This window comes from Genypterus blacodes, unplaced genomic scaffold (genome assembly GCF_046128005.1).
Source record: "Genypterus blacodes isolate CSIRO-AG114 ecotype Tasmania unplaced genomic scaffold, CSIRO-AGI_Gbla_v1 ptg000026l_1, whole genome shotgun sequence".
In the NCBI taxonomy this organism is placed as follows: domain Eukaryota; kingdom Metazoa; phylum Chordata; class Actinopteri; order Ophidiiformes; family Ophidiidae; genus Genypterus; species Genypterus blacodes.
The window spans coordinates 2,164,334-2,177,238 of NW_027466839.1; the positions used below are offsets into that span (position 1 = coordinate 2,164,334).

At 40.3% G+C, this 12,905-nt stretch overlaps 1 protein-coding gene across 1 annotated transcript in view; it reads right to left on the bottom strand.

The window, feature by feature from the left end:
- Positions 1 to 12,905, bottom strand: part of LOC142993025 (glutamate receptor ionotropic, delta-1-like) — a 115,791-nt gene that overhangs the window by 5,081 nt on the left and 97,805 nt on the right. The window contains exons 12-14 of the mRNA XM_076143623.1: positions 10,745 to 10,940; positions 7,992 to 8,158; positions 1,844 to 2,084 (exon numbers count right to left, since the gene is read on the bottom strand). Of these exons, the coding sequence (XP_075999738.1) occupies positions 1,844 to 2,084; positions 7,992 to 8,158; positions 10,745 to 10,940 (604 nt within the window). The remainder of the gene's footprint in view (positions 1 to 1,843; positions 2,085 to 7,991; positions 8,159 to 10,744; positions 10,941 to 12,905) is intronic.

The window sequence follows — 12,905 nt, forward strand, 5'->3', positions numbered from 1 at the left end:
CCAGTGTAACGGAAATCATTTGACAAGCTGTTGCTTTCCAAAAGTTCTATTACGGTTCACTTCACAATGTTTAAAGGCAGAGAAGGAGAATGATCTCGATTCTGGTGTATAAGCAGCCTTGGATGTGATCTTTTCTTTGTTTTTCTCATGATATATCTGAGGTATTTGCATTAGAATGTAAAGCGCGACCCTTTCTCCTCTCTTTCTAATTAGAAACTCTATTCAGAAGCCTTTGGGTGCAAGGAATGGCTAAAGCCTCACAGTGGAAAATAAGCTACAGAGCCGTGTGCTGCTGGATTCAATCAAAGTGTGTGTGTGTGTTTGTGTGTATGTGTGTGTGCGTGAGGTGGGTGATACATGCAGGAGATGTAAGGGTTGAGTTCAAGGCCTCAAGTTTGTTTGCAGAGCACATGAGTGTTTTAGTAATGGTCGGTTGGAGGAGAGCAGCAAGACTCATCATTGTCAGGTTTAATCTTAGTTATCTATGTTGACTTTGGATATTTGGATATGGACTCAATAATGACATTATGTCAACATCATTCATGTATCTTTTGACTTTGCATGTTCAGTGATAAATGTTTTCATGTCATTTCTGTCCTAACTGTTGATTAAAAACGTGATTATTGTATCATTATTTTTCTGGCGTCTTTTGTGATTAGAGTGGAACAATTTAATACCAGGTGATTTGTCACAGAAAGGGCTTGAAATAATGACTAGTTTGGAGAGAATCACACTTTAAGGACTCAATTAAAAACTATATTGGAAACATTTTTTTGGTCGGCATGAAGGATTAGAGAAGAAAACTTGTGTGTGTGCCAGGTTCTCTCTAAAGTTACCGATTTGTTGTTGTTGAAAGGAGCTATAAATTCCATCTTAAACCTTGAGCAGGCAGTGTATGTGTTCAATTAAGAGAAAGTGAAGCGATAAATAAAGAATAAGATAGGATAAAGGGCTATTAAGGTGTGATCGATGCATGCATTGCAGTGATGCAAAGTGTAAAAGTGTAAATCAGATCAAACCTGAGAGCGATGAGCCCTTTATGTCCAGGTGTGTTTAGGTTGAGGACAAGGAGGGTGTGTGCAATGAACGAAAAGAAATAGATGGAACCACTGCAAAAATCTGACTAAGTCTACTTTTCTGAGCTCAGAACCTGTTTCCAAAACAAATCAGCATCAGAATCTGGAAACAGCACTGCCACCAGGAAAATCACATTCAATTCTGGAAAATTCTTAGACTGCCATGTGATCCGTGTTTGCTGGAGTCCTTCACATTCTCTCTGTCATGGATGAAGAAAGCAAGTGACAAAATCGTCAAGATTTCCTTGGGAGAAACCATTTTTCTACGTAAAGGGTTCTCAAATTAAGAATTCTAGCAATGTTATGTATGTGAGTGAATGGATCACATGAAAGTCGAGATCAGAAGAATTTTCTAAACTCTAGGGTGATTTTCATGATTCTTGTGCAATGATGAATCCTATTTGTTTCCTGATTCGACCGCTCATTTCACGAATATTCCTGCTTCATTTGTGTTAGAAACACGTTGAGGTAACTGCACTAACACCTTTTTCCACCTCAGACTTAGTATATTTTTGCAGCAGAGAGGTTATAAGAGACCAAATTTGATTTCAGCCAGTGTTTCGTGGGCCACTGTGTTTCAGTAAACATGGACCTGTCCTCTCCTGTCCCTTTGAACTCTAAATCTACGTCCTGACCTCCCTCCTCTACAGCTGGGTGTACTGGAGCTCGACTAAGTCGGGGTTGGCGTCTGCGGCTGGATCCTTAAAGTAGAGTGTGGCAGTGTCTTCCCCCCGCGGGCCCGTCCGCCGGGCCCGGTGCTCGGTCACCTCTTTGGGCTGCTCCTGACGGCAGCGGTTGCTGTTCCACCAGGCCTCCAGGCCAGCCACCACGCAAGCCAGCAGCAGGCCGGCCGCCAGGATGCAGAAGACGCCGGCGAAGCTGTGTAGCTTCAGCGAACGGCCATCGGATTGGGCGCTGCCGTGGCTGTTGAGGTCGCAGCGTCCGGTGCGAGGCCACCATTTCTGTTTCAGGATGTCTAGGTCCCCCTTCTCCTGCAGCTCCAGGATCCTGATGACAGACAAATGGGTGAGAATTGAATGAAAAGTGCTGGTTGAGATTTTCAAGCAACTATTAGTTTTCTTTTTTCCACTCCCATTATATGTTTTCTTTTGTTGTTGTCTTAAAGTCATGTATCAGACACAAGCTCTGATTTCTCCTTTCATGAAAAATTCTCTTCAGTGTTAAAAAAACCCAGCAGTGACGCCTGCAGACAAATGTCTTACTGCCAATATTTAACACGCTGCAATTAGACGACTGGATTTGAACAATTGGAAAATCCTGCGACAGTCTGGCACAGCGCCTTATCACAGCTGTAATTCTCTTACTGAAATGGCTCATTATGCGCCTTTGTATGACATCGTAAGTGCTGCTAATCGATGTTCTGCTTCACTCCAAAACTTTCTGAGGGGAATTCTATCAAAAAATGACTTTACAAAGCATTGAAATTAAACACAATGGGGGCACAACCGCCTTGTATTGATCGTAATCCTGTTAGCTGCCGGAGAAGAGATGGAGTTTTAAAATGTTTCATTGCACTGACGGTGATGATACTTTATGGCGTCATCTTTTCACACAAGTTTAGTCAGGAAATGAACAAACAGTAAGGGGCGCTTGTTGTTTATGTCTTTTCCTGTCACTTCTATTCAAACTCAACACAGTAAACAGAGTTATAAATACAGAAAAATGCTCTTTCTTAACCAAACATTTTGTCTGTTGTCACTTCTGTTTGTCAGATGACAAAACAATGAGCATGCGGTTATACATATCCAAGGAATCCACTGTCTAACATATTTGTGGAATACTAAAGGGAAGAATTCACGTTTCATTTTCGATATAGTGACCAAAACCTGAAAAGGAGGTACGGGCCTGTTTAACATAATCTTGACAGGCCCATCACTAAGGAAACCAAATGGAGACGCTCCTCGATCATCGGAATGTGATAATGGGCCATTATCTCATTGCCAATAAAAAAATGTCAACTCATCTCTGGACAGAATCCATCTGAACTCCATCGTGCCAAGACCTGGACAACTTTGCAGACATTTTCCCAATCCAGACTAATTAGGATTCCACATAAAGAGTTTCCCTTTTTGGATATAGATTGAGAATAGTTACGTCTTCATACACATAATTTCTTGTCCTGTTCCACACACACACGCACGCACGCACGCACGCGCGCGCGCGCACACACACACACACACACACACACACACACACACACACACACACACGGGATATCCTCTGACTACGGCGTAAATTGTATGAAATTCCTGAAGAATGAACACACTCTCCTCTGTTTCTCTCCTTCACATGTCTGCAAAGTTTTTAATAACTTTGATAAGGATGTAACAATCTTTTCAAGCACATATTATTCATGTTCATGGGTCAATGGGTCAGGGGGAATTTTAGATATGCAAGATTCTATCATGTAGGATTTCGTAGCAATTGTAAATTAAGTAGTGACAAGACAATGGACTGCAGGTTGGGAGTAGTGGTTTTGGCCCCCAAAACACCTTTGAGTCCAGCCTGTCACCCCCCCTGGTGTGTGAGCAGCTAACAGCTTAGACTCTCCTCTGATGCTGCTCAGAGGATTTCCGCCAGCTTCCATATCAAGGAGGTTAATCATTCTAGCTTTATTGTACCCACCTCGATAAGTTGCGGTTCTGCCTCTAGTAAGTTAGAGCAGCGATGGGGTACCTGTACCTGTAGACCTCAGTAGTTGGGCCAGGGCTTGTCTTAGATTCTAAAGTTATCACAGATCTTGCCAAGATATCTTTTATCCAGAGAAAGTATCAAAGAGTTCAGATAAATGGCAATTCAGATTCTGAAGGAGACTATTAACACGGGTCCTATCCATAGGTTGCCCAGTAGTTTTTTACTTGAGAAAAATATTTGGTTTTATCCCCAAAACAAATCTCAAAAATAGAAGATGAGAAAGATATTCATCTACTTGATAAACACATTTGAATTACAAATCCAGGCCTCAGTTGCTATATTACTGACATATTCAGATTTACATCATTTATATTTGGATGTTGTGAAGGGCACAAGAGGAACTTGAAACTTTAAACCTTAACTTTTTGTAGAAAGTAGAAAATAAAATAAAAAAAATTAAGGGCAAGAAGCTGTGTAGATGAAAGAAAAACGTGACATTTAGTTGGATGGAGCAACAAAAACATTGAAGACAATAGTCTGCAGGTTTTCATGGTACTCTGTATGTACTCAGGTAAGTTAAGGGGGAAGAGGGGCTGTAAAGAGAATAGAGGAAAAGACAGAATGGATAAATGAATAAAGGAAAGAACAAGCGCAATCAGATACTAGAGACCTTCACCTCTGCTGGCATTCTTCAACAAGATTCTGACTATTGAAAAACAATTATTTGAAGACCAATCTCACAATGATGAACAATCCTTTAAAATATTTTAGAATCCCGAGCTCTTATCTCAGAGGAGTAACGAGCCACAGACATTCCCCTTCTGCAATAAATACTTCAAGACAATCTGATAAGTTGCTTTATGAGCGCTGATGCACACAGAAACACAGTAGGAAGAAAAAGTAAGAACTACAATATTTCCCTCTGAACTGTGGTGGAAGAAACATTTAATAACTTCAACACGTTAGTATATTACAGTAATTCATTAAGTATTTGGACCTTTAGTGTAGTTCAAGTTAGTCACACATGTGCAAGTCACACATGTGCAAGTCTCAAGCAAGTCTCGAGACCTTCAAGTCTCGAGCAAGTCAAGTCAATCCCTGCTATAAGTCAAGCAAGTCACGTCATTGCTCAGGTCAAGCAAGCCACAAGTCAAATAATTCAAAATTCTGATGATCTACGACAGTTTCCACATTGAAACCAGGCTTAGCCTATGTTAAAGCGTTACAGCCTGAGCTTCAACAGGAGACCTCACAATGCACGCAACGAGCTGTCAGTTAATGTTAATGTGGAACATACTCAACAAGATATATCCACTGTTGTCTTCCAGTGAGAACAACCAACAATTACAATAAATCTACCTCTTCAATCAAGGGCCATGTTGTTACTGTCAATGGCTTTAAGTTTTAAGTGTTAATGCTGCTGGTACTGAATGACTGAAAATCACTTTGCAATGATCGAGCTGAATTACTCCAAAGGTAAGGTGATCTGTGCGTTATGAGGAGTAGTTTGTTAAAAACGTGTTCTGAAGGCACGTTGTGTGGTAATCAATAATCCCACTGAAGGAGCTCTGATTAAAGGAAAGGGGCTTAATCACTGTGTAAACACGGACGCATCATAATGATCTGATTTAGTGAAGCAGCTTCGTAAATGTATTTTGCTCAAATGAAGGTAGAGAGAAATGTTTCTGATCCCACTGCTGATTAAGGAAAAATCTAATAATCTAAATCTAAAACATCATCTGTTTATGTGTCTACTCACAAAAACAGAGCGGAAAACTTTCTCACCAAGCTCTTACCAACTTTTTTATCCCAAGGAAGCAATAAACATTTATTAACATGAAGAACTTAAAGTTTGGTTCTACAAATATGACTTACTTGTGAAACAATATTTCGTTGATATAAATACGATTCTGCAATATAATGCAGTCACTTGATTCATCCTCTGGAGCCCCTTTTGTAAGATCTTTTTCACTGAATTTGGTTATAATTTGCTGTGTAAAACCCTGAAGCTTGAGAAACCTGTAAACAAAGGTCTGATATGGTTTTAATCTGTTTGTTATTTCTGGATTTGTCACAAACATATCAAGCTTTTAACACTTTTTCTTCCTAAATGATTCAATTATTTTCTAGTTCTAAAATTTCTAGCTGTAAAAAGGAGAGATCTTAGTAAAATGCAGTAAAGAAGAATTTGCTCCAAACAGGTTGAGACAGGGTAAAAACACAAATTGATTTCATATCGGGACAAAAGCAGTTGGCACAATGAGTAAAATCTATCTGAATTGGTTTAAAGATTAATATTTCCAATTACATGCAGGTTTTAAAGACTTTTCATCAATGGAGAGTCTGGAAGGAATGAAGGTCATTCATTCCATTGGACCATGCAAACCCTAGGTCACCAACAGGCGGACCGCCGTCCGGATCCGGACCAAGAAGCCGTCCCATACGGACCTGGACCTACAGCCAAAAACTGTGGTTCTACTAGTGTGCCATGGGAAATGATCAAACTTCACTTAATTAGTCCAAAAATTGTGTACGCATGCGGCTTTTTTCCCGCTGCCGTGCGGCTCGGCACCTGTATCGCGGAACCGGCAAGTCTCTCTCTCTCTCTCTCTCTCTCTCTCTCTCTGTCTTCCTCTCTCTCTCTCTCTCCCCCCCCCCCCTTTTCTCTTACTGAACCTCTTTACATTTTAGTTGAATATGTAAACAATCTAAATTCCCAACCATAAACTCAATCAGCCTGTTTTACTGCACGGCATAAAATGGCTGAAATTTACGTTCCATTTCTGGTGTTGGGGAGACGATTATTTACATTAAGCTCACAGGCTGTAGCTTAAAAGATGCACGGCGCATTTTAATGAACTTAAATGTAAGTACACAGCTACCAGGAGCGTTCATTTCTCCAGGGCCTACAACTTTCGGAGTTAAAGGAGGATAAAAACAAAAAGTACCAACTATTAGCTCCTGATGATTTTCATTTCCACCAATCATTGGTGAGAGGAGGTTTAAATCTGGGTGGCTGGTGTTTTCCTGCTCTTCACACTGGGCTAAGACGAGCTTTGGGCTGAGGGAGTTGGTGGATTTGATTCTCCTTGTGGTTTGACCCACATTCCTGCGGTCTTTTTTTACCTGTGGGAGCGTCTCCATACTTCTTCCCTCTTTACACTTCCATTCATTAAGCGGCTTTGTGTTTATTCAGGGATTAATCTGTGGCTTTGAATGGAGTCAAACCCGCTGCTTATTAATGAAGTTTCTGAGCGGTTCAGCAGGAGTCTAGAGAGACACACATGAAGAATGTGCCCGGGTGTCAAATTGAGGGTAAAATCTAGAAGTCTATGTTTCTGAACTTCAATGCAACCGTCTAAAGTACTTTACTTTTCACTGCATTTGTCTTTCAACTTTTTAGCCAAAAAATGGATGCATTGATAAAGAACGGTCAGGGTGCAGGGATTGCCTACGGCTACTTACTTAAGAACTTACGAAAACTGAGGAAAAATAGAACCTTTGCCGTAACTCTGCACTAAGTTCGACAGTTCGGACGTAGGTCCACTGTCTGGTCCTTTGGTAAAAAGCAATCCAATATATCAAGTGGAAAGTTGTTTACACTGTGGAGTGGCTCTTTTGGTACGGGTTTGTTCCCCACCTCTTTGTGTTCAAAAACACTTGTAACACTTGCAACTAAGTACCTGGAACTATCTGGCAGAGACTCACTCGATTGCAGGAAACACTGACAAGTAGATGGTTGGGATGAGGAGGTTTATTGCACAACATCATAGTAGTTGTAAATGTTGCTTTATTATAACAGGGAAAGAGAGTTGAATGTTGGAATTTAACTGGTAAACAAGTGTAGAGACCCTGAGTGTTATAGAGGGTGAAAGTGACTAAACAAACATGTTTTAAACCCTGAGAACTGCAGACGGACATTAATAACCTCAGCAGACTTTGTTTTCAGTCTGGAGAGCTTTTCACGTTTTAGGATTTAAGTTTTAAAAACACTCCTGGCCTTCAGCATTCTGCGAGGAGCTGCACTCGCATTAAACACTGCAAACTGCGAACGTAGTTCACAGCTTCTTTAATTAAATCTATAACTCAACTAAACGAGAGTGCTGGACATCCAAATGCAACTCTCCAATGGAAAAATACTGGTCAGAGTACTATGAGTACTGCAGGTACATTTATTCACATACTGATATGAGGAGAGACAGACTGAGAGAGAGAGGCAAAGAAAGAAGGAAGCGGATAGGTGGTACAGCTCGGACTTACTTTTGGGAGAAGAGGTCTCTGTACGGGCTGCCGTGCTGCATGGCAATGCCATAGCCTTTGCTGCTCATACTGTTTCCTGTCACAGTGATGGTGCAGTCATCGTCCGTCAGCGCCGCATACTCGAGCACAGCCATGTCCCACAGGAAGGCGAACGAACTCTTCTTGGCCTGGCAAAGACAGAGACATAGGAGATGGACATGAACTGGATTAGTGTTTACATATTGACATATTTACACAGATATTTAGATATTAAGCAAGATGCCTTTTTTCTCCAAAACTCAGACAACAATTCAGCTGTATGTGTAAAGAATATCCAGATGCAATTTAGCAAAGATACAAATGCAGATCTGGTGGATTCAAATATATTTCCCTGCCCAAACTGAAATTATATTGAAGGTCAGTAGTGATTTTTGTGGCAGTAGTAGTGATTAGGTTGAAAAAATCATCTGTCCATCCTCTGGTGCAACAACTAGATGGACACCCATTTGTCCTCCATTTGCAGCCCTTTAGTGAACAAAACAGGTGCTTTAGCTTTAACACCAGACTCAAACAGTTCACACAAGTTCAAACTCTGACATGTGAGGCTGTCTCCTATCAAAGGGCCAAAAACAGCTTGAATGACAAGTATCATTTTTCAGAAAAGAGCTTTCAGCCAAATATCAAGATTGAGTCTCAAGATTGAGTGCTTTGCCTTTTGAAGAATTCTCTGAGACAGTCAAGGTGTGCAATACTAAAGACTTCTTATGAATGGACTGGCATGGCAGAAACTCTTGACGGTGAGGAAGGGACTCAAATACTACAAGGAATCGTTCCTTTTGGGTTAGTGTGTCCATTGTTTGAGGGTCCAGGAAGTGGCCACCCTAATTGATAGAAGTTTCAATCAAGCACAATCAGTCCCTACTGTAGATTAATAATACGTCTACAAAGATGCAACTGCTACCAATGTGCAGCTGAGATTATGCTGAGATCCATATTCTGATTTCGAAGTAATGGTGTTGGTGGTAAGTAACAGCTCTCCAAGTGAACTCTGATCTCTCTTTTATGTGGAGCACTTTGTTTTGACGGGTTTACAATGTGGTACGATTTGTCCCAGAAGCTGCAGCCCCGCCCACTTCTTAACTATTCATCCTGAGGCTGAGACAGTTCATACTTGTGTAGAGAGAGAGAGAGCGTCTGAGGGCAGCACCTGTATGGGAAAATCACTCGATAGCGGCAAGATCCCTCGTGAGAGAGAGAGAGAGAGAGAGCGTGTGTGTGCGTTCTGGCCAAGAAAACAACAAATAAACACAGGTGTTTATCATGCAAAACGGCTGAATTATGGATTCACTCAGAGCCAATCCCATTCCGAGACTCATCTGAATTCAGCTCTTTGGGAGATCTATGTGCATAATTCTGTACAGAACTACACACACACGCACAGAAAGTATTTTGCTGCTGCAGCTAAGTAATGAGTATATAGAGTGTTTGTGTGTACATCATAATGTCTCTAACACACCTACGGGTATTACTGCTGCCTTACTGAGACAAACTGCGAGTGCACCTTCATCATAAACCTCATTAAATGGAAAAAGCACCATAATTATACTTAGCATAAAGAATAAACAGCAAACAAAATACCTCATTCAAACAAAATACTGAAATAACAGCTGTCATGGTTACTCTTCTGTTTTAAGACATTTAAAGTGATGGGTAATGCAGAGATAAGAGATTAAGTAAGGTGTATTTCAAATATAGCGTATTAGTGTATAGCCCATCTGTTTGGGTTTCATACAAGCAATGAAATTCCATTCATTGCAGGAGTTGATGCGGGAAAATCGTAAAAGGAAAATCGGATTATGCAATCATCATTCGTTCCCACAGTACCAGTTGGTCACTCGTATGTGGGGGAAATCACATCTTCGGCAGCTCATTAATATGCCGGTTTAACGTGCCGTACAAGAACATATTGTAATGTTACACAAGTATGGTGATTAATGTAAAAGCAGCATTTTGAGAAGAAATATTTGTGTCTCCATCTGTTTTCCTTGTGTTCTCCACTCCCCTGTGTTCTCCTGTTCCCCTCATGCCTCTGTGTGTGTGTGTGTGTGTGTGTTGGTGGCGTGACTGTGGCTTCCTCCCTGATCGCTCTCCAGCTCCCTCTTGATTACCACTCATTCATCTCACCTGTGTGCACACCTGTCTCCCATCAACCCATCAACCCAATAACATACCAACTCCTGTCTTCTATCCACTTACTGCCTGATTGTTAGTTTGTTCCCAGAGCTTCCTAGTCTTGATTCCTGTGTCTCAGACCTATTTTCTGAATTGTTCTCTTGCAATCTGACTCCCCACTACAATCCTGCTGTCTACTACTGGGATTAAAGCCCCCTTTTCTTCCCTACAACTGCCTTTTGTTCAAGTGTCTTTGGGTCCAACTGCTGCAATATCAATGTCATCATTTCAAGGTTTCTGCCAAGCCTGAAGTCCTCAAACAAAGCCAGATATTAGAAAAGCTGCAATTTAATTCTAGAACTTGGACGGCAAATGCATCATGTCATTTCCTCCTTGTACATATCAATATTATACAAATTTTGACTAGATTATGAATTATTACTATTAAAGCCAGAGAAAAAACAACACAGGAACCTTCAATGGTCAACATTTTCTAATTTTCATTGGGGAGATATTCTGGGCAACTCCAACTGGGAGAAGAAGAGAGAAGGATTATAGCAAAACCCAGCGAGGTGGTGAATAATGGATGGATGTTCTCGTACCTTTCGTATGCCCTCAGATGGGCTGGACACGGAGGAGTCCATGCCGTTGTTCTTGCTAATGGTCCTCCACAGCTCAGCGTACGTGCTGTCCTGCTCCAGAAGGTTGGTCCCTTTATTTTTGAAGTAATCATAAACCGCAGAGTCCCTCACCGTGCCGTAGTCCACATCCATCTGCTGGGACAGATCCTGGAACGACCTGAAGATACAGAGAAAAAGGGGGTTTCAATGGATCCTTCATCGATCAAAACAGTCACGTAACTCACGTCAACGTCATATTTATCACGTAAATGTACTCAGTGAAGAGAGAAATTGAGATTAAGTGAAGCGGTATAATTCTTCAAAGTAAAACTCAAAATGCAAACTTTAATAGGAGTGAGGATGCTGTTTTAATAGTTCAAACCATCTTTCAAAATTTTTAAATACCTCTCAGATTATCAACTGCTGTTTAATATTCAAAACAACGATTACTTATTCTAATTGCTCTTCTTGAAAACAAGTTATATAAATCCAGTTCACTATACGGAGATCTTTTGTTAATTAGTTTTCTGGCTCCCTGTGATTATGGGCTCACATTTCCAGTCTGCCACCTAAACAGGATGTTATCGCCTGTTGTCTCTGATGCTAATCTGTAGATAAACCGATAAACCGTATTGATTAATCATCCAGAGAACAAGTTTTGCTCTAAAAGTGTGAACCATTAATACCACTATTTTTCCAAAACTACAATTGAATTATTTTGCCACTTGTCAGGACCTGGGGGATTTGAAGGAGACAAGTTCTAATCACCTGGACCAGTGACTGATTAGTTTTTCAATCTGCCTTCAAATATGAGATTTGATTTTCCTCTTTGATAAAACAAAGCTCTAGCATCAAACAGGTCGCAGGCTGTGAAATGAAGCGAAGATGAAAAATATCGATTAGATTTTCATTTAAAAGTTTAGAAATGTATGAATAAGTATAACAAAAGAGAAACTGTAGAATTATTCATATTTCTAAGTTACTCTCCATACAGATACGTGTCTGTGCATGGATGTGTCCTGTTGTTGTGCTGTGAATGATTTATTTAGTGCTCCAAAGCCTTTATTTTAAGTCATTTATCTTACTTTTAATTGAAAACTTCCTTTATTTGTCACCTTAAAAGCTGCAATGTAAAAAACTAAATACTCATATAGACATATAGATTGAGTTCCTGACACTTCCTACAGATCTCTCTTCTCTTTCTTCTGGCAGATAGCCCTTATGTGAACGCATACAAATAAGCGGAGTGTGTCTCCTTTGGTCTTTAAATGAGTTTTTCGGTGTGTGAAGGCTGAATGTGAGCAGGCTGCAAGCTCAGTCATCGTCTGTGAATCGTAAAAAAAAAGAAAAAGAACTTGTTGGACTTTGATGTTTGTGGGATGTGACTTGAATTGAGTCTGAAGAACAAAAAGAGATTTTTTTTTAAATAAGTAGAATTCTGCTTTTGATCTTGTCGCAGTGCTGTAACACACACATGTTGTTGACACCGCTTCAACCTGAGTCAAGTTCACTGCAGAAAACTAACATCAGTATGCTGTCACTCTTAACTCACTACACTTTTTATAATAAATACTGTGAACCATTTCGTTTGTTTTTACCGATTTCATTTAAGTTTTGTGAATCTGATTTCTACATCAAAGCCTCCTATGACATTTTGGAGCGAGAGACATGGATGAAGAAAAGCCCTGATTAGATTTTGATGTTGATCAGGATCCAGATTCAGGTAAGATGGGACATTTGTTCACATTTTTGCCCATTACTCAAACATGACTGACTTTAAACTGACTATAAACAATTCAGCTCAGCTCCAGTTATAGATGAAAAAAGAGATTTTGATCCCAGATCCGAAAGATTACTTCTGCGATTGATTGCAGAGACAATGGCCTGTGTTGTGTTTGTTGCCCGTTGGCTTATACAGTCCCTGCTCCCTTTGTCAAAGTAACAATCTATCAACCAACTATTCAATGATTGAATACTACAGGTCATTCAGTCATTCAGTACGTTTAAATGCACTACGTGATTGTAAATCGATTTGTTGTATGTATGATGATGTATGGGTCTAAGTCGGAGTAAACCACCTCCAGTACTAGTCTTAGTACTTACAGTAACCATCAATATGTCTATAAAAGTGTAATATTTGCTA